Below are 24,123 nucleotides of genomic sequence, written 5' to 3'. Positions count from 1 at the left end.
CTCGTTTGATCACTACATGTTGCATATTTGTATCAAAGTATCACATGTACCTCATAAATATGTACAACTATTATGTATCCATAAAAATTAAGAAGAATGGGAGGCATTTATTATGTTATTGATTTCTAACAGCATTATTTATTCCTTACTACAATTCTGTAAGAGAAATAGTATGATTCCCATTTTTCAAGTTAGAACATCAAGATCAACCAAAATAATAAACAACTTTTCAAAGTTCACAGATCCAGTTAGACTTATCTAAAACTAAAGAGTTGCCTTTTTTTGAAAAAATGGTACATTATACCCCCTGAGTATTGCTTTAGTGGCATTACACAAATTCTGATATATTGTGTTTTCATTTTATTTGTTGAAAATATTTCCTATTTTCCCTTGAGACTCCCTCTTTTTACCTATGGATATACTTAGAAGTAAATGTGTTATTTAGAAGTTATAATAATTTTCAAATTTCTCTATATTAGAGAATGTACCATTTGTACTTGAAAAGAATATGTGGGTTTTTTAAATTTCAAAATATTATGAGGGTACAAATGTTTTTGGTTACATGCATCGATTTTGTTATACTTGAGTCAGGCTTATAAGTGTGCCATGAACCAGATACTGTTCATTGTACCTGTTAAGTAGGTTTTCGCCCATCCCCTCCTCCCAAGAACATATGTTTTGCTCTTGTTGGGTTGAATGTTCTATAAATATCAATTAGATGAATGGATTGATGGTAGTGATATCAGTGCATGGCTTCCCAGGTTTCTCTGGGGATCATCTCTGTCCCAGTCAGCCTAAAGGGAGAAAGAACATGGAGAAAAATGCTTGGGAGGTTTTTATGACATCACTTTCACTCAAATTCCATTGGTTAAACTCCATCACATGGCTTCGCCTAATGGTATGGGAAGCTAGGACATGTAGTCTAGTTTTTTGCCTCGGAAGAAGAGGAAAATGTATTTGGACAGCCAGCCAGCAATCTCTTTCTGTTCTCTGGAAGAGCTTGTATAAGATAAGAAATGCTTGAATCATGGGTATACAGTAGAAATTGTAAAGTTATTGGGGCCTGCTGTTTAATTTGGGGGGGGGAAGTTTTGTAACTGCTGATTCAATTAATGGATACATGTTCATTTATGTTTTCTATTACTTCTTGAGTCACTTTTTGTAAGTCACTTTTTAGGTATATATCATTTTATATAAGTTTTAAAATATATTATCATAAATTCATTGTAAGTATTTTTTCCTCTGTTTTATCTGTAATTAAGTTCTTTCTTCATTTTTAATATTGTTTACTTATGCCTTCTATATTTTATTTGGTTAATCTTATTAGAGATTTGCCAATTTTATTAGTCTTTACCAAGAATCTTAATTTTTATTTCATTAATTTCTTTTCTTTATTATTTTTTTCTCTACTTTCTTTGGGTTTATTTTGCTCATCTTTTTCAATGTTTAATTTGGATGCTAAACTCATTATTTTTCAAACTTCTTTTCTAATACATATATTTAGGGCTATGTATTTCCCTTAAATCCCTCCAGCTGTGTTGCTGTGAGTATTTATACATAGTACTTTTATTATTATCTAGTTCTATGTATTTTCTAATTTCCATTGATTTTTTTCCTTAATGAATGAGTTATTTACAAGGTGATTTTAAATTTCCACAAGCATGTGAGATTTTCTTAGGGTATTATTTTAGGTTATTAATTTAGAAATTGTGTTGTCAGAGAATGTGGTATGTATAATAATGATTTTACAAGACTTGCTGAGTCTTACTTTATGGCCTGGTGTATGCATGTTCAGTTGATATGTCTTTCCATTTATTATGTTATTAATTTCTTACAGTATTATCTTATTTATTACTTACTACAATTCTGTAGGTAGATAGTATGATCTCAATTTTTCAAGTGAGAACATTAAAATCCAACCAATATAATAAATAACTTTTCAAATGTCACAGATCCAGTTAGACTTATATCAAATCAAAGCAGATACCTACTATAAACAATCAGTTTGGCTGGGTGCGGTGGCTCACTCCTGTAATCCTAGCACTCTGGGAGGCCAAGGCAGGAGGATTGCTTGAGCTTAGGAGTTTGAGACCAGCCTGAGCAAGAGCGAGACCCTGTCTCTACTAAAAATAGTAAAATTAGCCAGGTGTGTTGGTGCACGCCTATAGTCCCAGCTACTCGGGAGGTTGAGGCAGGAGGATTGCTTGAGCCCAGGAGTTTGAGGTTGCTGTGAGCTAGGCTAATGCCATGGCACTCTACCCTGGATGACAGAGCAAGACTCTGTCTCAAAAAAAAAAAAAAAAAGAAGTCTGGAGTGAAAATTTTGCCTATAAGCCCTTACCCCAGGAATAGCCAACGTTGATTATTTTCCTTATACAAATATGTTCCTCTCTTTTTCATTTTTTTACAAAATTGTCATATTGTTTTTACATTTTAAAACATTTGAGGAAAGCAGAAAAATGAAAAGAAAAAAGAAAAAGAAAAAGAATAACAAACACCCATGTAATCTCCTAAATGAACATTTTTTTTGGTCATATAGGCTTCAGGTCTGTAATTTTTTTAAGAAATGAAACATTACAGATAAAGTCTAAGCTTATGTTCTAGCCACAGTCCCATTCTCCTAATTCCCTCCCAGAGACAACTAATATCATACATTCGGTGTATTTTAATACTTCTATTACTTTTAATTAATAAAAGTATTATTCTTTTGTGTTTTCTTCCAATGTACATAAATGAGATGAGTACATAATTGGAATCATTGAATATAGCTTTATGGAACTTGCTTTTTTCACTATTGTTTTTCAGTTTTATTTATGCTGATATGTATATAGATCTAGTTTATTCATAAGTGTTAAATTTGATGAAGTTTCATTGAACATACCTGTATAACCAGGAGCCAGATCAAGAAACAGAACATTATGATATCCTAGAACTCCCCCGATGTCTGTGTTTCAGCTTTCTTTTTTTTTTTTTCTTTTTTTCTTTTTTTTTTTTTTGAGACAAAGTCTTGCTCTGTTGCCCGGGCTAGAGTGCCGTGGCATCAGCCTAGCTCACAGCAACCTCAAACTCCTGGACTCAAGCGATCCTCCTGCCTCAGCCTCCCGAGTACCTGGGACTACAGGCATGTGCCACCATGCCCGGCTAATTTTTTTCCATATATATTTTTAGCTGTCCAGATCATTTCTTTCTATTTTTAGTAGAGACAGGGTCTCGCTCTTGCTCAGACTGGTCTCGAACTCGTGACCTCGAGCAATCCTTCAGCCTCAGGCTCCCAGAGTGCTAGGATTACAGGTGTGAGCCACCGCGCCCAGCCTGTGTTTCACCTTTCTATCTGCCTTCATTTGCTCAACATCATGTTTATAAAACTTATCCATTTTGTTGTATGTAGTTGTAGTTTATTCTTTCCCATTGCTGTAGCATATTTTGTTTCCTTTAATTCGTTTTTAAATTTATCCATTCAACTATTGAAGGGCATTTGGGCAATTTCCAATTTATGGGCTATCTCAAATAGTGCTGCTATAAATATTCCAGTATATGCTTTTGTATATGCTCTTCAGTTGGGTTATTTGCCTAAGTGTTGAATTGATAGGTCAGAAGGTATGCATATGTTCAGCTTCCATAATAGTGCCAAACAGATTTTTAAAGTATTATACCAAATACATTCCCACCAGCAGTGAATGAGAGTTCAGGTTGCTCTGCCTCCTTTCTAACTCCTTTCTCTTTTTCATTTTAGGCATTATGTTTAATGGTCATAGTATCTCATTGTGGTTTGATTTGCACTTCCTTACTGATTAATAAAGTTTTTATGTTTATTGGCCATTTAGATATTCTCTTTTATGATATTCTTAAATTTTTTGGTTGTTTCATTTTTGTTTTATTATTTTGTAATTGACAAAATAATTGTGCATATTGATGGGATACAGTGTGACATTTTGATACATGTGTAAAATGTGTAATAATCAAATCAAGGTAATTGCCTCAAACATTTATCATTTCATTTGTGTTGGGAATGTTCACAATCCTCTTTTCTAACTATTTGAAAACATACAATAAATTATTTTAAACTATAATTGTTAACAGTACAGTGCTATAGAACACCAGAATATGTTTCTATCTAGCTGAAATTTTGTATCCGTTATACCCCTACCCTTCCAGCCTCTAGTGACCACTATTCTGCTCTCTACTTGTATGAGATCCAATTTTTTAGTTTCCACATATGCGTGGGGACATGTGGTATTTATCTTTTTGTGCCTGGGTTATTTCACTGAACATACTGTCCTCCAAGCTTATCCATGTTGCCACAAATGACAGGGTTGTATTCTTTTTTATGTCTGAATAGTATTCCATTGTGTATTATGTACCACATTTTCTTTATTCGTTCATCTGTTGATGGACACTTAGGTTGATTCCAAATCTCAGCTATTGTGAAAAATGCTGCAATAAACATGAGGGTACAGATGTCTCTTTGATATACTGATTTCCTTTCCTTTGGATAAATGCCCAAGAGTGGGTTTGCTGGATCATATGGTAGTTCTATTTGTAGTTTTTTGAGGAACTTCCATATTATTTTTCATAATGACCGTTCTACTCTACATTCCAACCAACAGTGTATAAGAGTTTCCTTTTCTCTGCATCCTTGCCAACATTCATTATTTTCTTTCTTTTTGATAATAGCTATTCTATCTTTTTTTTTTTTTGAGACAGAGTCTCACTTTGTTGCCCGGGCTAGAGTGAGTGCCATGGCATCAGCCTAGCTCACAGCAACCTCAAACTCCTGGGCTTAAGCGATCCTACTGCCTCAGCCTCCCGAGTAGCTGGGACGACAGGCATGCGCCACCATCCCCGGCTAATTTTTTCTATATATATTTTTTAGTTGGCCAGATAATTTCTTTGTATTTTTAGTAGAGACGGGGTCTCGCTCTTGCTGAGGCTGATCTCAAACTCCTGACCTTGAGCAATCCTCCCGCCTCGGCCTCCCAGAGTGCTAGGATTACAGGTGTGAGCCACCGCGCCCGTCTGATAATAGCTATTCTAATGTGTGAGATAGAACATCATTGTGAGGTGATATCTCATTATGGTTTTGATTTGCATTTCCCTGATGATTAGTGATGCTGAGCATTTTTTCATATATTTGTTGGCCATTTGTATATCTTTTGAGAAATGTCTGTTCAGATCATTTTTCCATTTTTTAATCCAATTGTTTGTTTTTCTCCTGTAGAGTTGTTTGAGTTCCTTGTATATTCTAGATATTAATCCCTTGCCAGATGAATAATTTACAAATATTTTCTCCCATTGTACAGGTTGTCATTTCACTTTGTTGATTGTTTCCTTTGCTGTACAAAAGCTTTTTAGTTTGATATAATCCCATTTGTCTATTTTTGTTTTTGTTGCCTGTACTTTTGAGTTCTTATCCAAAAAAATCTTTGCCCAGACCAATGTCCTGGAGCCTTTCCTCTGTTTTCTTCTGGGAGTTTCATAGTTTTTGGTCTCACATTTTAAGTCTTTTTAATCCTTTGTGAGTTGATTTTTCTATATGGTGACAGATGGGGGTCTAATTTTATTTTTATCCATATGGATATCCAGTTTTCCTAGCACTATCTATTGAAGAGGTTGTCCTTTACCCAATGTATGTTTTTGGTGCATTTGTCAAAAATCAGTTGGCTGACCAGGCATGGTGGCTCACACCTGTAATCCTAGCACTCTGGGAGGCCAAGGAGGGAAGATTGCTTGAGCTCAGGAGCTGGAAACCAGCCTGAGCAAGAGCAAGACCCCATCTCTACTAAAAATAGAAAAATTAGCCAGGTGTGGTGGCACACACCTGTAGTCCCAGCTGCTCAGAGGGCTGAGGCAAGAGGATCGCTTGAGCCCAGGAGTTTGAGATTGCAGTGAGCTACGATGATGCCACTACATTCTACTCAGGGCAACAGAGTGAGACTCTGTCTCAAATACATACATACATACATACATACATACACACATACATAAAATCAGTTGGCTGTAAATATGTGGATTTGTTTCTGGGTTCTCTATTCTGTTCCATTGGTCTGTGTGTCTGTTTTTAATGGCAGTATTACACTCTTTGGGTTACTATAGCATTGTAGTATATTTTGAAGTCAGGTAGTGTGATGCCTCAAAACTTGTTCTTTTTACTCAGGATTGCTGTGGCTATTTGAGGTCTTTTGTGGTTCCATATGAATTTCAGGATTGTTTTTCCTATTTCTGTGAAGAATTTCATTGGTATTTTGGTAGGGATTGCATCAAATCTGTAGAATGCTTTGGTTTGCCCTTAAATTTTTAACACCCATACTTAATTGTTTTTCTGACAAAATCTAAAGATATTCAGTATCTCTATTCTTCACCCAATCTAGATAAGGAAGTACCTTAGCAATATTCAAATTGCTAGGCGGGACACATGCCTGTAATCCCATCACTTTGGAAGGATGCTTGAGGTCAGGGGTTTGAGACCAGCCTGCATAATAGAGCAAGACCCCATTTCTAAAAACTTTTTTCTTTTTAATTACCTGGGTATGGTGGCCCATGCCTGTAGTCTAAGCTACTCAGGAGGCTGTGGCCGGAGGATTGCTTGAGTCCAGACATTTGAAGTTGCAATGAGCTATGATTGCACCACTGCACTCCAACCTTGGTGACACAGGGAGACCCTTCCTCTAGGGAAAAAAAAAGTTGCTACTGTTCCCCCACTTACTAATTATATGCTTTTGATAAAGTTACTTAGCCTCAACTTACCTCATCTGTTTTCTCATCTGCAAAGTGGGGAAATAATAGTACTTAACTCATAGAGTTGTTGTGAGACTAAATAAGTTATATATAAAAAGCATTTTGAACAATGTCTGGCATATATGTAGTATTTGCTGTATGAGTGTTAGATGTTATTATTGTTATAATTATTGCTAAAAGGATAGATAATATAGATCAAGGGAACACAATAAAGAGAACAGGAATAGACAGACACAAATATAGCTAAAGATTTTGGTAATATAGATTCACTCACTGTGCCAGAGAATAATTTGGACTAGGTCTTGTCTCAGTGATAGCCTCTGTTTCTTCTGGCTAATTCATGCTTCTAGACCTCAGATCCCAGCGTGCCTGTGGTTTTAGCCCTACTTGTTTCTCTGTGTTGCATTTCTTCCTTTGTCCATGGAGATCCTTATCTTATATTTGAGTATGACCATGTCTTTTTAATTTTTTAAAATATAGGTTTTATCATGTTTTCATCATTTAATATTATCTGGTATTTCCTTATACTACTACATCAGTGGTTCTCAACTGGGTACAATTTTGCCCCCTGGGGCACATTTGGTAATGTCTGGAGACATCTTTGGTACAGTGCACAGGACAATCCTCCACAACAAAGAATTATGCAATCCAAAAGATCAATAGTGTTGAGATTGAGAAACCCTGCACTAAATAATTAAAGAATACCATATTTTTCATATATAACATCATTATAACTTATTTGACTTCCTAATTTGGGACATTTAGAGTTTTTTATATTAAAAGTATCACTTTGGTAAATCACTTTACATAACTTGTTTTATACCATTAATTAATTGCTGAATGTAGACATTTCTGAACTCAACATTAAAATTTTAGAGGCACTATCTTGAAGCTGGAAATTACTTAGGAAACAATAAAACTATGGCGACAACAAAGTCTTTATCATGTCATATCCTTAGTAGAACTTGATAATATGTTCACACAAAAAGATCTTCAATCAGTTTTATATTTCTCAATCTTTTTTTCCAAATAATATACTCCTCAGCTATTTTAAGGTTCTTCAAGTTCTGTAGAGCCTTCTGTGAAAACTTTCTACAGTTTGCTTTATGCGTAGGTAGCAGATTTCAGAATCTTAATGAAGACGTGACCAACCTGACTATAATTACTTCATGCTTTCTTTATTCCTAATTGTTTGTAATACATACCAGCATTAAGACGATTAGTAGCAGGGATAAGATAATAGGAAGAAAACAGAGGACTGGCTTTAGTTTGCTGCGTAACCTTAGTTCAGTTACTTCTCTTACGTGGACCTGAATTTTACCATCTGTGAAATGAAAGGGTAATACTACATAATTCCTATAGGCTTTTCCAATTATAAAATTTGTGATATGTTATTATTTTATATTGCTTTTAATTAGCTTTTTATTTTATATTGCTTTCAATTAGCTTTTGATTATGATCTTTTACAGTCCCTGAGATAAAGCCCAAACTTTTAAAGATTTCTAAGATTTCTAAAATTCCTCATATTTCTTCCTTTGTTACCATCATCTACCTCCGTGTAGGTTTTGATAATACAAATCTTAAAATGAAAATTGTCTCATGTTGGAAGACTGCTGGGAATGATACTAGAGAAATAATAAAAAGCTGGACTGGGAAGGAAGAAAACCTGATAAGGAGGTAGAACTGTACAGAAACAAATAAAACCTAGGTTTCAAATCCTGGCCTCATCAAAAAAAAAAAAAATGTGCCCTGGGCTCTAATCAACAGGAGGCCTTTTGTAATTCTCTAACGCAGGGTCTTGAAGTTTATTAGAATTGCATGGGACTAGAATTCAGGTCTCTGAATGTCCTAGTTAATGTCTTAACACTATACTATGTTATATCATTTGAAATATTATATCTTTTAATTTTACCTAGAGAATGAAGATACATGCATGAAATAATCTTTTGTAATTTATTTGGATAGGTTTTTTTAACCACTTTACCTATTTTCTGGCTGCTGGTGCTTTTACTTTGGGAATTGGTTTCTTTGCTTTGGCATCTGCTTTGTGGTTCCTGATTTGCAAACGAAGGTAAGGTTTACTAGAATATTTGTTTAACTTTTTTAATTTTAAAAATTCCATGAAGCACTTTTTCAAGTGGTATTAAATAACTATGATAGTATTGACTCTGTAATTTGGGGTTTGGTTGAGGTGGGAGAGGCTTTACATGTTTTAAATAGCCTGACAAAAGAAGTACTAGTAAAAGCAATCTTCATGCTTTAAGATATTTGAGGTATGATAAGATCTATTTTATTTTCTCAAAAACATAGGTTTGATTATAATGTAAGGCTAGAAAATTTTTAAAAATTTGGCTCTCAATTCAGAGGTTAAAAACATTGAGAGAGGTCCAGGTGCAGTGGCAGGTGAAGGCAGGAGGATCATGTGAGGCCAAAAGTTCAAGAACAGCCTGGGCAACATAGTGAGACCCCATCTCTAAAAAAAAATTATTTTTAATTAGCTGGGTGAGGGCAGTGCATGCCTGTAGTCTCAACTTCTCAGCTGCTCTGGAGGCTGAGGCAGGAGGATCACTTGAGTCAACCAGTTCAAGATTACAGTGAGCTATGATGACACCACTGCACTCCAGCCTGGGCAGCAGAGCAAGACCCTGTCTCTTAAAAAAAAAAAAAAAAAAACTGAGAGGGAAACACTCTTTCCTAGGAGATATTTAAGAAAAGAGCTGACAGAATGTCCTGGTATGAACTAAAAGTAGTCTCTTGCCAGAAATAGAAAAAAAGATTGACATCTTAGTTCCTTTCAACCATAAAATTTTATGTCTCTAATTGTTTAATCAGTTCAGTATTTGCATCCTCTGATGTTTTAAAAAATGTAAATTGTAACATAATCTTCCCATACAGTCTTCTAGTGTTCCCTATCCTAGGAAATTAATACATACTACCCATCCACATGCACAAGTCAGAAACTTATCACTTATTTGTTCTTCCAGTGAATTTGTTTATTTATTTATTTATCTATTTGGTGCTTGCCATTGTTCTAGGTATTGAGGATACAACTGTGAACAAGTCAAACAAGGTTTCTTTTTCATAGATTTGCAGTGCCACTGGCAGGGGGTAGATAATGAACAAAATAGATAAAGTGGTCAGGATATGCCTATACACATAGGAACTAAAAGAAGAAGCCAGACATATGAAGACTTTGTGCAAGAACTTTCTAAACTGAAAGCATAGCAAGTACAAAGACCCCATGGTGGGAATGATCTTGGCATTATTCAGCAAACAGAAAGAAGGCCAGTGTGAAGGCCTCTCACTCGTAGTGAGAGAAGAAAATAATTATGAAATTGAAGAGGCAGGTAGGGGCCAGATCACATAGGAATTTGTAGGGAGTTTGGATTTTATTTGTGCCATTGGAAGGTTTTAAACAGAAGAATCAGGCCGGGCGCGGTGGCTCACGCCTGTAATCCTAGCTCTGGGAGGCCGAGGCGGGTGGATCGCTCGAGGTCAGGAGTTCGAGACCAGCCTGAGCAAGAGTGAGACCCCGTCTCTACTAAAAAAATAGAAAGAAATTATCTGGCCAACTAAAAAATATATATACAAAAAAATTAGCCGGGCATGGTGGCTCATGCCTGTAGTCCCAGCTACTAGGGAGGCTGAGGCAGTAGGATCGCTTAAGCCCAGGAGTCTGAGGTTGCTGTGAGCTAGGCTGATGCCACGGCACTCACTCTAGCCCGGGCAACAAAGTGACACTCTGTCTCAAAAAAAAATAAAAAATAAAAAATAAACAGAAGAATGGCCTTATCATCATAATAGCTAACATTGAATGCTTACTACGTGCTAGGTATTATTTTAAGTGCTTCATATGTTATCTCACTGAGACTTAGCCCCATGGTGTAGAATTAATATTATCCCCATTTTAAGGACTCTATACTGTCTCCTATAGCTGATTTACATTTTAATACTGCTTTTTAAAAATTGAGGTATAATTTACATACAATAAATCACATAGATTTTAAATGTACAGTGATGAATTTCTGCAAATACATACCTATGTAACTGCCACCGCAGTCAAGATATAGAACTTGGGGAGGGAGGAGGAGAAAAAAGAAAAATTAAAAAAATATATAGAATTTTTCCATTCCCCTGGCAAGTTCCCTCATGTTCCAGGCATCATTCCCTACCTCCTACCTCAAAGGCAAGCATTATTCTGATCTCTATCATCATAGATAAATTTTGTCTATTCTCGAACTTCATAGATGGAACCATATGGACTCCCACATATCTGCTTTTTTCACTCAACATAATATTTTGGAGATTCACTTATACTGCATTTATCCACAGTTCATTGTTTTTATTGATGAGTAGTATTCCATTGTATGAGTATACCTTGATTTGTTTATCCATTATTTTGTTAGTGGACATTGTGGTCACTTCTAGTTTTTAGCTCTTAGGGAAATGGCTGCCATGAACATTCTTTTTTTTTTTTCTTTTTTATTTCAGCATATTATGGGGGTACAAATGTTTAGGTTACGTATATTGCCCTTGCCCCACCTGAGTCAGAGCTTCAAGTGTGTCCATCCCCCACATGGTGTGCACTGCACCCATTAGGTGTGTATATACCTATCCCCTCCTCCCCGCTCCCATCTGCCTGACACCCAATGAATGTTATTACTATATGGGCACTTAAGTGTTGGTCAGTTAAAACCAATTTGATGGAGAGTACATGTGGTGCTTATTTTTCCATTCTTGGGATACTTCACTTGGTAGAATGGGTTCCAGCTCTATCCAGGAAAATACAAGAGGTGCTAGATCACCATTGTTTTTTGTGGCTGAATAAAACTTCATGGTATACATATACCACATTTTATTAATCCACTCGTGTATTGATGGGCACTTGGGTTGTTTCTACATTTTTGCAATTGTGAATTGTGCTGCTATGAACATTTGAATCCAGATGTCTTTTTTATAGAATGTCTTTTGTTCTTTTGGGTAGATGCCCAGTAATGGGATTGCTGGATCAAATGGTAGTTCTACTTGTATCTCTTTGAGGTATCTCCATATTGCTTTCCACAGAGGTTGTAATAGTTTGCAGTCCCACCAGCAGTATATGAGTGTTCCTATGAACATTCTTATAGGAATCTTTTGTACTTATGTTTTCACTTCTAAGTAAATACTTAATAGTACAATTGTTGGAGCAAATGACTAACTTTCTTAGAAACTGCCAGTTTTCCAAAATGGATATACATTTCCACCAGCAATATATGAGTTCTGATTTACCTTTTTTGAAAGATATTTCTTACTTCTCTGTAAAGCCTGGATTTTAATGGAGCAAGAGTGAAAGGAGAGAGACAAGTTAGAAGGCTATTGTATAGTCCAGGTGAGAGCCTATAGTGTCTTGAAATAACGTGGAAGTGAAGGAGATGAAAAGAAGAGGTTGGATCTGCAATATGTTTTGCACGTAGAGTCAGCAGGGCTTGTTAATAGATTGGGTGAAAATGGCAGAATTAATGCTGACACCTAAATCTTCACCATAAGCAACTGAAAAGCTTACGTTCAGCTCAGTTAAGCTCACCCATTTACTGAAATGAAGAGATGATTAAAGCAGGGAGAAACTTCAGGGAGTGATGAAAAACTAGGAGTTGTGTTTCACATGTAAATTTGAAAGCCTATTAGACAGCCAAGTGGAAAGATCAAATAGGCCGTTGGATATACATGTATCAACTTCAGGAGAGAAGTCAGAGCTGAAGATCTGATATGTAGAGAGAATCAAGTCATAGAATTGGATGAGACTAACCAAGGAGTCAATGTTGAAAGAGAATAGGTCCTACAGCTGTCACCAACATTTTGAAATCTAGCAGAAGAGTAGGAAGAATCAGTGCCTGAGAAGAAAGAAAAGCAGAAAGGTGTGGTATCAAGGAGGTCAAATTTTTTTAAATATTTCAAGAAGAAGGTGGTGGCAGCTATTTTGAAGGCACTTGAGTTGAAAAAGATGAAGATAGAGTTTGGGTTTGGCAACATAGATGTCATTGGTGACCTTGATGAACAGTTTTGGTGGTATGATGGCTTCAGAAGCCCACCTTTGAATAGAACAAAAGAAGTGAGAAAATTGAGGCAAGTCTAGTCATCTCTTCAAGAATTTTTTTTTTTATGAGGAGGTGCTGATAAATGGAGGAAAATGTGGGGTCAAGGAAGGTTTTTTTTGTTTCTTTCTAAAAATGAAAGACATGCTTGAGATCTCAAGCATCTTTTTTCCACCCCCACTAAATTTGAACTCTCCCTAAGTTCTACTTATCTTACCTCATAAATCACTCAAATCTATTCATTTCTCTCCTTTACCACTGCCGCTACCCTATCCAAGTTATCATTATGCCCCACGTAGACTACTACAAGGGGAGTTATAACTGACTCCTTACCTTCACTGCTGTCCGTCTTTAATCTTTTCTCCACACTTCAACCCAGACATTTTCCAAATGCAAATCTGACCCCTGTTCTTCTACCCTACACCCACTATATTTTAAAGGACATCTCATTGCTTTTAGGATAAAGACAAAATTTGTAAGGGCCTGTATGACCTACTTGTGTATACTCCCCAATTTCATCTTCTGCTTTCCCTCTTGCTTTCTGTGTTTCTGCTACACTGTCCTAATCTGAACATTAGGTCTTTTTGTACTTGCTTTCCTCTCTGCCTACCATAGTCTTACTTTCACATCTTTCCTCTCCACCACACTCTACCTAAAAACTACTACTTTTCTTCAGATGCCCAGTTAAATCATCCTTTCCTCAAGAGAGCCTTCCCTGACCTCTCTAACCAGGTTAATTCCCTTTGTTACATACTCACACAGTACCAGATAGCATTCATTGACAGCATTTTCCACAGTTGTAATTTTTAATTTTTTTGTGACTATTTTATTAGTATCTGTCTTCTTTAACAATGTTTAAGCTTCATGGGAGCAATGACAGTTCTATGAGGGTAAAGGCTATGCTTTTTTTCCCCCATTATATATATATACACACACAACACCCAGCATAATACCTGGCACATATTAAGTACTCAATAAATATTTGTTAAGAAAATTGAATTCAGTGAATGAGTGAATCCTTATTGTTAATACCTCATCAAGTAACATGATATGATCTCTTGAATTAATTTGGAAATTTTCTAGTACCTCTGAAAGAAAAAATGGCAAGCAACATTATTATTATTAGAGGGAAATTTACAATTGATGACTCTACATTGACATGTCATTATCACCCATAGTTTATAGTTTACATTAGGGTTCACTCTTGGTGTTATACATTCTATGGGTTTGGACAAATGTATAATGACGTGTATAGTATCATACAGAATATTTTCACTGCCCTAAAAATCCTCTGTGCTCCATCTGTTCATCCCTCTTTCCCCTTAACCCTGGCAACCATTGACCTTTTTACTGTCTCCATAGTTTTACCTTTTCCAGAATATCATATAGTTGGAATCATACAATATGTATCCTTTTAAGATTGGCTTCTTTCACTTAGTAATATACACTTAAGTTTCCTGCATGTCTTTTCATGGCTTTATAGCTCATATCTTTTTAATGCTGAGTAATATTCTATCATCTGGAAGCATTATTTTTAAAATCCTTAAGAATAGCTGTTTGAAACTATATTTCCTTATACTTGACAATCTGTCTTTGATCAGCTGAGATTTTACTGGGGCTTTATTATTTTTAATCCTCTCACTTGTTTGTGGTTGCATGGATAATAAAAGATCACAGGTACTCTTCCTTTTTTTTTTTTTTTTTTGAGACAGAGTCTCTGTTGCCCAGGCTAGAGTGCCGTGGCATCAGCGTAGCTCACAGCAACCTCAAACTCCTGGGTTCAAGCAATCCTACTGCCTCAGCCTCCCAAGTAGCTGGGACTACAGGCATGCACCACTAGGCCCGGCTAACTTTTTCTATGTATTTTTAGTTGTCCGGTTAATTTCTTTCTACTTTTTAGTAGAGACAGAGGTCTCGCTCTTGCTCAGGCTGGTCTCAAACTCCTGACTTTGAGCGATCCTCCCGCCTTGGCCTCCCAGAGTGCTAGGATTACAAGCATGAGCCACCGTGCCCGGCCCTACTCTTCCATTTTAAGTCATTAGTTTCAAGTCTTACTTTTAGCTAGAGATATTATTAAGTACCAAAATTGACCAATGAGTTGCATTTTATTTAATTTCCTTTACTATTAAAGACAAATTTATGAAAAGGCTAATTAACATTAGAGTTGATTAATTTTCTCACAAGCAAAAAGAAGTATATCAGAGACTCCTGCTCAATATTCAAACTGAAAATACTAACCCTCCACAAATAGCTTAATTTACATTTTATGAATAAAATAAGTAGCTTAATTTACATTCTGTGAATAAAATAGGTGTAATGAAGTCTAACATATGAGAAGGGAGTAGATAAGTTGATTTATGCTTTTAAAAATAAATATGCTGGAAGGGTATGGTGGCTCACACCGTAATCCCAGCACTTTGGGAGGCTGAAACGGGAGGATTGCTAAAGCCAAGAATTCGAGACTCACCTAGGCAACATAGCAAGAACCTGTCTCTACAAAAATTTAAAAATTAGCTGGGCATGGTGGAACATGCCTAAAGTCTCAACAACTTGGGAGGCTGAGGTTGGAGAATCACTTGAGCCCAGGAATTTGAGGCTGCAGTGAATTATGATTGGGTCACTGCACTCCAGCCTAGATGACAAAGTGAGACCCTGTCTCCAAATATATATAAATGTATATATACTGTAATGTATTTATTATAATTTTGAAACCTTTGTGTATAAATGTTAGAAACAATAATTTTAATTGGTTTATAATCTATTTCATGTTTAACAATATTCTGTACAATATATTTTTCAGAGAATTATTTCAAAATTCCAAATTTAATATAACTGATGAGAGATGCAAGCAAAGACCATCAGTGGCGAAGATTAAATCTCGTTCTCCATGTGTTTTTATTTCTCGAAATTTTCACACTGGAGGATTTCAACTGCAGGTAGAGTGTAATATTTTTATAACAATCTTTTTAAATAATTTCTTTTGCTACCATGCCATTAGCATGAGAATCTACTGTTACTTTTTAATTTCAGGGACAATAGTATGGAGCCAAGTTTAAATTGCCCAAACTAGTTAGAGTTTATACAGTAGGAAAACTGAAAAACTAAATGAAAATATACCTCCTTCTACAGTTGCTTCTCTGTTATCTCTAGCCCAAGAAACTGCATTCCACATATTGGGATTGCCATAGGGAACATAAATGGCATAAGAAAAACTGAAAGCAAAATTACCAGGCCTGTCAAAAGAAGAAGATTTGGAGATAGATACTCAGATAACCTAACCATAGCAACTAATTGAAATTATATTCACTTTGACAAGAACGTAATAACCCTTTACTATATTCCAAGCTCTGGGTTCCCCTGTTGGGGATAGTAAGACGTGGCCTCTACCTCCAAGGTGCTTACACAGAACAAGTGAGAAAGGCAGAAACTTTGTGTAATGTGGTAAATGTCAAAACAGTGTTTTATGAATAAAGTAAAACAAGGCAGAGATCAGTAGAAATTTAAAACTGTGATAATAGCTAATCAAAAGAAATAGTGCTCTTATAGCATTAGCAGATAAATAGTAAGTGACAAACTGATAGGTTGGCAAAGTTTCATTATATATCTTGAGTATTGAACTCAAGTTGAACTCAGTGTTCGTCTATTTGTTTAATATTTGTTGAGTTTCTTACATATGGCAGCGCTGGTTTTGTCACTGAGGCTGTATAGACAAATAATATCTGAGCTGAGCCCTAAATGAGTCCAAGGTCAGTAGAGAAGGAAAACATGTATAAACTAGTAATTACACTATCGTATAATAAGAGCTCACAAAGTGAAGTAGTAGAGACGAGGGAGCCTGCATGGAGGAGGGCTTCACAGAGAAGACATCTGGAACCAGGTTTTGAGAAATGAATAGAAGTTTGTCAGGAGTAAACAGAACAGAGGACATCTTATGTTCAAAGGCTTGCAGCTGTAAAAGGAAGCAATAAATTCAGTAAAATTTTTATAATGTTCAGAACCTATGATTCATTGAAGAGACTGGTAGAAAAAGCCCCTGGAGATGAGACTGTAATGAGCCTCCTTTGCACCCTAAGGATTTTGGATCTTACCCCATATACTATACAGATCCACTGGAGGCATCATAGGAGTATGGTCAAGAGCAAGATCTATAGAGCCGGATCACACAGGTTTGAATTCTGGCCCTACCACAACTGGCTATGTAATAATCTTAGGCAAGTTACCTAACTTCTCTGTGTCTCAGTTTCCTCATCTGCAAAATGAGGATAATTTCACCTCCAGAGAGTTGTCGTGGGATTAAATGAATTCTGTGAAAAAGCATTCAGAATAGTGCCTGCCCACACAGTGAGCACCATACAAGCCTATTATTATTACTGGAAGGTTTTAAGCAAGTGGATATAAAGATGAAGTTAATTCTGAAGGTTATTAGCTGTGACTTTCAAATGAAGGATAGTTTGAAATAGAGGTTGCATTGCAGAGAAAAAATTGTTTCTATTCACTTAATATTAATTTAATTTAGTGAGCACCCATCACATGCTAGGCATTTCGCTGGGTACTAACGAAATAACCAGCACACCAGGTGATTCTAATGCCCTGAAATTTGAGAACTACTATCCCACTACACTTCCCAGAATCCATCTGGAATGTATTATTTAAGCAATGTTTGATTTGCTTTAAAAGAATGTTCCCATTTTTATAAAGACCTTCAGCCAGAATTCACTTTTTTGTTATTCTTGTTGTTAGTTAATTAAATAAGTTTAGGAATTCTAATTATTTGTTAGCCCTTTCTAGTTCTAAGTGACTCTAAGTTAGTGAGGATGGAGAGACATCATCCTGTTTGAACTGTAGTTCCAGGAGACTGCCTTCTTGGGCCAATCCAAATTCTCTTCAGCTGATACCTCAACATTTTTCCTTTTCTGTTAATATATTTTGGTGAAAGAAATTCATATTGTGGAAAAAAACATTTCCCATCAAAATTTATAATGTTCAAATTTATTACTGTCATATAAATCAAATATATCAAATGTTATATAAAAGCTATTCAGTTTTTTAAATACAAATAACTTTTTTATGTAGGAGGAACAAAGAAAACAGGAAGCAGCACGTATAACAGGTACTTTTTCTTAACAATTTATTAGAAGAAATCTTAATCAACTTTAGCAATTCATATCTTAAGGAATCAAGAGGTTATCCTAAATGTTATCTAAGTATTTTAAATGCCAATAAAATTTAAGAGAAACATTAATTTATTAGTATGGAAATGGGCATCTGCTTTTTAGAAAAAGAAAACTGGCAATGTCATATCTTAAAATGTGAAATTTTAATTTTTATCTCTTATGTGTACCCCAAGGTGTCATAGTCAATGCCATATAGTAATGCCTCAGGGTCAAAAGACATGTCTTTGTACCTCACAACATTACCTCCTATGTAATTTTAGAAATCCTGAATATAAAACATAATAAAGTATTTAAAACAGCTTTAAAAATTAGTATGGAAAATATTAAAAGTTAATATGTAAAGTATTATAAAACATACTTTAGGATATTATATAAATATGATATTTTCTAAAACTTGACATTTTTAATGCCAAATATGAAGACTAAGTAATATAATGAGAAAAACATGAGACTTAGAGTAATAAAAATCTAGGTTGAAATTCATTTTGTATTTGATCTGTGATGGGTCATTTCTCTAAGTCTGTTTCTTCTTTTGTGAAGTGGTGTTAATAATAGCTACGTTAAACAATTGTTGAGAGCATAAATAAGATATAGAAGTATATCAAAATGCTCTGTAAATTGTAAGGCTCTATAGGAATGTTTGTCACTATTATTGGTATAGAGCCAATTCATAGGCCCTTCCCAATGCAGACCAAATATTTTGTAATCTGCCTGCTCAAGGAGGCATGTGTTTTTTAGCTGATTTTTTAAATAAGGAAATATTTAACTATAAATAGTTAAGAAACTATCTGCCTTTTCTGATTTTAAGAAATATTTCAGAACTGAGATCTCTAGCCTAATTAGAATATTTTCTTGTTAAAACAGTTGATTTTCTTTAGAATAAACTTTTCTACACTTGAGTTTTATGAAAATATTGATAATTCCTAATTACAAGTAACAGTGCATGGATGATGATAGCAACTCAGGTTTTTCTTTATAGCATTATCCTGCCCATTATAACATTGTCCTTATAATTAAGATTTGGCTTATGAATATGTAATATTCATAGTAAATCAAGTAAATCTAATTTTTTACAGCAATTGAAGGTCACTCTAAAGATGAACTCTGCCTTGCAACAGAAAAGGTCACTTGTGACTGTGACCCCTCAGAGACTAGCTCAGCAACAAATTGCAGCAGTGTCACATTAAGTTTATCAACATTGCCATCTGATTCTTATTACAGCCAAAGTATAGAAGCAGCTAATGACTGGTTTTCTGATGATTCTTTAGTGAAAAAGAACTCTCCAATGCCTTATCTCACGGAACCGCTAATGGAAAAAGTATTTTCATACCTGTCAACCATTTCATTAGATCGAAATGCACTGAATATGACACTAAATGATGATCAAAAAGTTGGCAGCATTAAGGAAACATGTTCATGAAGAAACACAGAGGTTGAAATACAAAACCTTCAACCTAATATTGAATGACTTTTTTCTTTTGAAATTTTGTATTCACTGAAATCAGGTAAAGATAAAACTGAATTACTAGCTTCTGAGCCTCTTAACATGTCCATGCGAATATTGCTTTTCTTGTTCTTTACCATAGAATGGTCCTACTTCCCTTGTTGGTTATTGCTAGAAACAAAATTGCAAGAAGAACTAGAGTGATATCATAAACATAAGCTTAACTGTTTGTATCTCATCAAAAGACATAATAAATAATAGGAATGTATGTCAACATACAGGAAAAATAATTTTAAAAATCTTCAGCCCAAAATAATATATTTTTGAATAAAACATCTATAGCATTTCCTTACACTTTTGATGTTTTTAGTTTTATTTCAATGTGGGTGGGGCTGGGTGGAATACTTCTAGTAGCTTTTCTAAATTTAAAATACATAAATCACCTATCACTCAAATATTATCATGTTATCCTTTTGGTAGGTAATATAATTTTGCTCCTGCAAGGGAGCCTGAAACACTGTAAAAACACTATAAAGAATCCAGAAAATAATTTTCTTTCCCCTTTCCTATCTCTGTTTCTCAGAATGGCCCCCTAGTCCTCACCCTACTATGATGAAAATGGTTCATAAGTACTTGACTCAAGCTAGATGAATCAGTTTCTCTTCGATCTGAGATACCTTTGGTCAGATTTCTATTTCTGGTTGTCAGGGATTTCCAGCACCCACCGTGTAATTAATCTTTTCTTTTTTCTCTTTCCTAAACATTCTCCATGTAATTAACCCCTTTTTTTCTTTCTCTTGGGAAAAATTATTAAAGTACAATAGCCTTTTGTGCTTAAATTACTCATACTAAGAACTTTCCATACTTTCCTAGGAGATAAATCATACCTATTAGTCCTAAAACTTCCATCTTACTGCTTATCCCATAGAAGGAAGTTATCTCTAATTTTGGTGAGATCCTAAAACTTCCCTAGAAATTTGGAGCTGGGGACAAGAGATTCTAACCTTGCTCTGACTAGTCTCTGGAATAGAAGAAATATAAACTGGGATGTATGGATTGCCATGTCCCGCCATGTGGCTTAGGAAGTAAAAACAGCAAATCTGCAGTGAGAGAGCAATGAAGCATTTGCAAAGTGAAAAGTGGACATGAGACATCCTAATGTTGTCTCAAGAGTGTGATTCCTGGCTTTCTAACAGTGTTTCATTCCCTTGCTCCAGCCCTTCAGGAAGCATGGCTATAATCCTTCCCTTGACTTGGTAAGATATTCTTGTATCCTAATTATAAACTCCCTTTTTTGCTTAAGCTAGCAAGATTTGATTTCTATTACTGGCCACCATCCCTGACACCTGGCTTTAGCTATTGTTCTTGGCTTTGTTAAGGTACCCTTGTAATTTTATAACAAATTCTCCTTTTTGCATAAACTAGAGTTTTGTTTCTGTTACTATAGCCAAAACATCCTGACCAAATTCTTGCTTATATTATAAATGAGAAATAAAGAGATTTATGCTTATAAAATAATTGTTATATTATAATGATATAATAAATTGAATTTATTTCTTAAAAACCTAACACATTTATTTGTGTATTAAACTGGTACTCCATACCATAGGTATATACATTGTTCTGTTTGAAAAGCCCAGTGAACAGTACTTATGAAACTATACCAGTCTAAAATAATCTTATTCTCATGAATAAGGATCTGAGATTTCACTATGCAAGCTGACAAGTTAGCCCACAACAGTTTCATTTCCCTTGTGTTACAAAGGACATTTTATTGTTTATTTATTTATTATTTATAGCAATAGCAGAGGATCATCATTTTTGCATTGTTTCCTGAGGGCAGTGTGAAGAGGGCCAGATGATGTCTGCACCAACAGTGGGTTGCATTACAGGAAAGAGTTTAAGGAACCAAATGTTTTTAAATGGATAGTAAAGCATGCTGTCCTTTGCACCAGAGGGAGCTACTATATCTTCCAAGGTTGTTTGCTATATAAATATCCTTAAAACGATAGTTTGGAACATGGCAATTTGTGTCTCTGTACACAGACATGCAAAAATGCAAGAGACCCATAATTAATATTGCCATATGGTATTAATTACAATTCTTTTGATTACAAATACCTGAAAACCAAGTCAAATTAGCTTAAGGAAAAAGAATTTTTTTTCATAAAGAGTCCAAATAATGTTTGAACAACTAAATATAGGAAGCACAAAGTTGTAACTGGGGCTCAGGAACAGGTAAAACAGGCTCAAATTCCATCAAGACTTTTCCTCTTTCTGCCAGTCGAGGTTCAATGAGGGAAGAACCACTATCAGGTATGGGATGAGAAACTTATTATAGGACTTATTACATCTTACATAATTGTAAGAAGAGCTGAGGAAGTGAAGGTTCAGGAGGGAAATTAGAGAACTGGAGAAGTTACCAGTCAGTTAATCTGAGAAGCCACCTTGTCCAACTGCCCCAATGAGACTGGGGAGGAAAGGCTTATGGAAACATCCTTGGGAAGCTGTGCCTCTGAGTAGCAACTGCCTTTGACAGTGTGCTGCCAAGCATCTGGTGGTAGGCCCAGGGCCGTTGTTTGCCAACATGATCAGAAGTTGGGAGGAAGAAATGGACACTGGAAAGAAGAACTAGACACAAGGCAGAGGAGTGAGGACAAGCTGGAACCCCCTAGCCTCTCTGTAGTTTGTTACCACATCTAAGCAGGATGACCTTCACAGAGTGATGGCTTCTGCTTAAATTATGTCTTCCAAATATTGCACAAATTCCTCTTTGTGTCAACTTTAACCCAGAACCATACAGGGAAAAGGATCCTGGGAAACATAGTTCTAGCTTAACCAAGTTAAACACGGTACAAACCACAGTCCACACATCATCAATTTGGCATTTATTTATACTTTAACCTTGTTTGTTTATTTATTCATTTAATAAGAGATGAGGTCTTGCTCTATTATCCAGGCTAGAGTGCAGTGGTGTGATCATAACTCACTATAACCCTGAACTCCTGGGCTCAAGTGATCCTCCCACCTCAGCCTCCCAAAAACTGAGGACAGCAGGCATGTGCCACCATGCCCAGCTAATTTTGTTATTTTTTTGTAGAGATGGGATCTCACTGTGTTGTCCAGGCTGGTCTCAAACTCCTTTCCTCAAGCAATCCTCCCACCTTGTCCTCCCAAAGCGCTCCCATTACAGGTGTGAGCCAACACACCTGGCCACCATATTTAAAACTTCGAAACAAAAACAATAGCAAAGTGATGTCAGCAAGATAGTGGAATAGGAGATTTCCCTTTCATATCTCTCATGTACTCCCCCCCCCATAGCAACATTAATTTCTGGCCATCTACAGACAAAAGTGTCTTTACAAGAACTTTGGGATCCAAGTAGGAGGTTGTGAAACACTGCAGCCCAAGACTGAGGAGGGCCTTTCGAGAGGGCAAAACTGCACCCCGCTGGCAGACTCACTGACTATAGATCTGAAAATGGCTCATCTCCCTGTAAACTCAGCTCTGAGTCCTGTTTTGCTTTGATCCTGCTACCAGACCATTCATCCAGGGACCAGGGAGAAGTCACACTCACTCATACCTCAGGTGACAGACCTGCTGACCTTAGTCCCAGCAGTGTTACGAGAAATGGCTCTGAAACAGAAGCAAAAACAGTTTCCTTATATGCATGTACAGATCAGTACTCAGCCCAAGATCCAGAGAGAACCCTCTGCAGATCTCCAAGGCTCTTTCTTTTTTCTTTTTTTTCTTTTTTTAATAGAGACAGAGTTTCACTCCGTCATTTAGGCTGGAGTGCTGTGCCACAATCATAGCTCACTGTGACCCTGAACTCCTGGGCTCAAGCGATCCTCCAGCCTCAGCCTCCCTAGTAGCTAGGACCACAGGAGTGCACCACCACACCGGGCTAATTTTCTAATATTTGTAGAGACAAGGTCTCACTATGTTGCCCAGGCTGTATAAAGCTCTTTCTTTGTGCAGTTCCCTCTGACACTCTACGCCACCAATACTAGGTGGCTTAGCCTCCCCAAACTCCAATATCTGTCTCCTCAACTCAGTAAGACCATCAGACCCTTTAAATTCCCCTTCCCTTCCCTGCAGTGTGGAAATTTCCTCCAGGCAGCAAGTTGGGGAAATCAGTATTCATTTGTTTCCCATTTCTCAGGGTTCATAGTCCTGCATTGCTTGTTGCCCAACATCCAAAAACATTGTTTCATATATTTTGTCTGGCTTTCTGATTAAGTGGAAAGGTAAATTTACTTCCTGTTACTACATCACGGCTAGAAGTAGAAGTCCTCCCACCTCTGGTTTTGCATTCTTCAAATCTATCTTCTGCCTTTTAAGGTCAGAGTGATATTTGATAAATGCAAATCTCATATTATAATTTCTCTCTTAAAACCTCTCAATTGCTTCTGCCTGACACCAAACCTTTTCCTAAATTCTAGATTTCATTCATCCTAAGGGCTCCCGGCATCTACTGGGCTGTTTCATGTACCTGTACCTATTTTACTCCCTTACACTTTTATCCTTTAAAAGATAATTCTTTGTGTACTTTGTGAAGATTTCTGTAACTACTCCCTGCGTTCAGGCACAATGAATTTCTTCCTCTTTTGGACTTGCATTTTACCTTGCACTTAATTCTATTATTGTTATTATTTTAACTCTATTGTTATATGTTCATCATACTGTATTATAATTC

General features: G+C 36.0%; 1 protein-coding gene across 1 annotated transcript; it reads left to right on the top strand.

Annotated features, from left to right (window-relative positions):
* The first annotated feature begins 882 nt into the window (after nt 1–882).
* On the top strand, nt 883–19,434 carry C3H1orf185 (chromosome 3 C1orf185 homolog). The gene is made up of 5 exons (XM_045548068.1): nt 883–898; nt 8,701–8,806; nt 15,607–15,742; nt 17,880–17,916; nt 19,057–19,434. Exons 1-5 carry the CDS (start codon nt 883–885, stop codon nt 19,398–19,400), a joined length of 639 nt encoding a protein of 212 aa, XP_045404024.1. The 3' UTR covers nt 19,401–19,434.
* The last annotated feature ends 4,689 nt before the right edge of the window (nt 19,435–24,123 follow it).

This window comes from Lemur catta, chromosome 3 (genome assembly GCF_020740605.2).
Source record: "Lemur catta isolate mLemCat1 chromosome 3, mLemCat1.pri, whole genome shotgun sequence".
NCBI lineage: Eukaryota > Metazoa > Chordata > Mammalia > Primates > Lemuridae > Lemur > Lemur catta.
The sequence above is the reverse complement of the archived record's forward strand: the minus strand, read 5'-3'. Positions and strand labels throughout refer to the sequence as shown.

What these genes read in the sequence shown, in the direction of transcription:
- C3H1orf185 (XM_045548068.1), top strand. An exon ending in CTGGAGGATTTCAACTGCAG is followed by an intron (nt 15,743 to 17,879) that starts GTAGAGTGTAAT and finishes TTTTTTATGTAG; the next exon opens with GAGGAACAAAGAAAACAGGA. An exon ending in GGAAGCAGCACGTATAACAG is followed by an intron (nt 17,917 to 19,056) that starts GTACTTTTTCTT and finishes AATTTTTTACAG; the next exon opens with CAATTGAAGGTCACTCTAAA.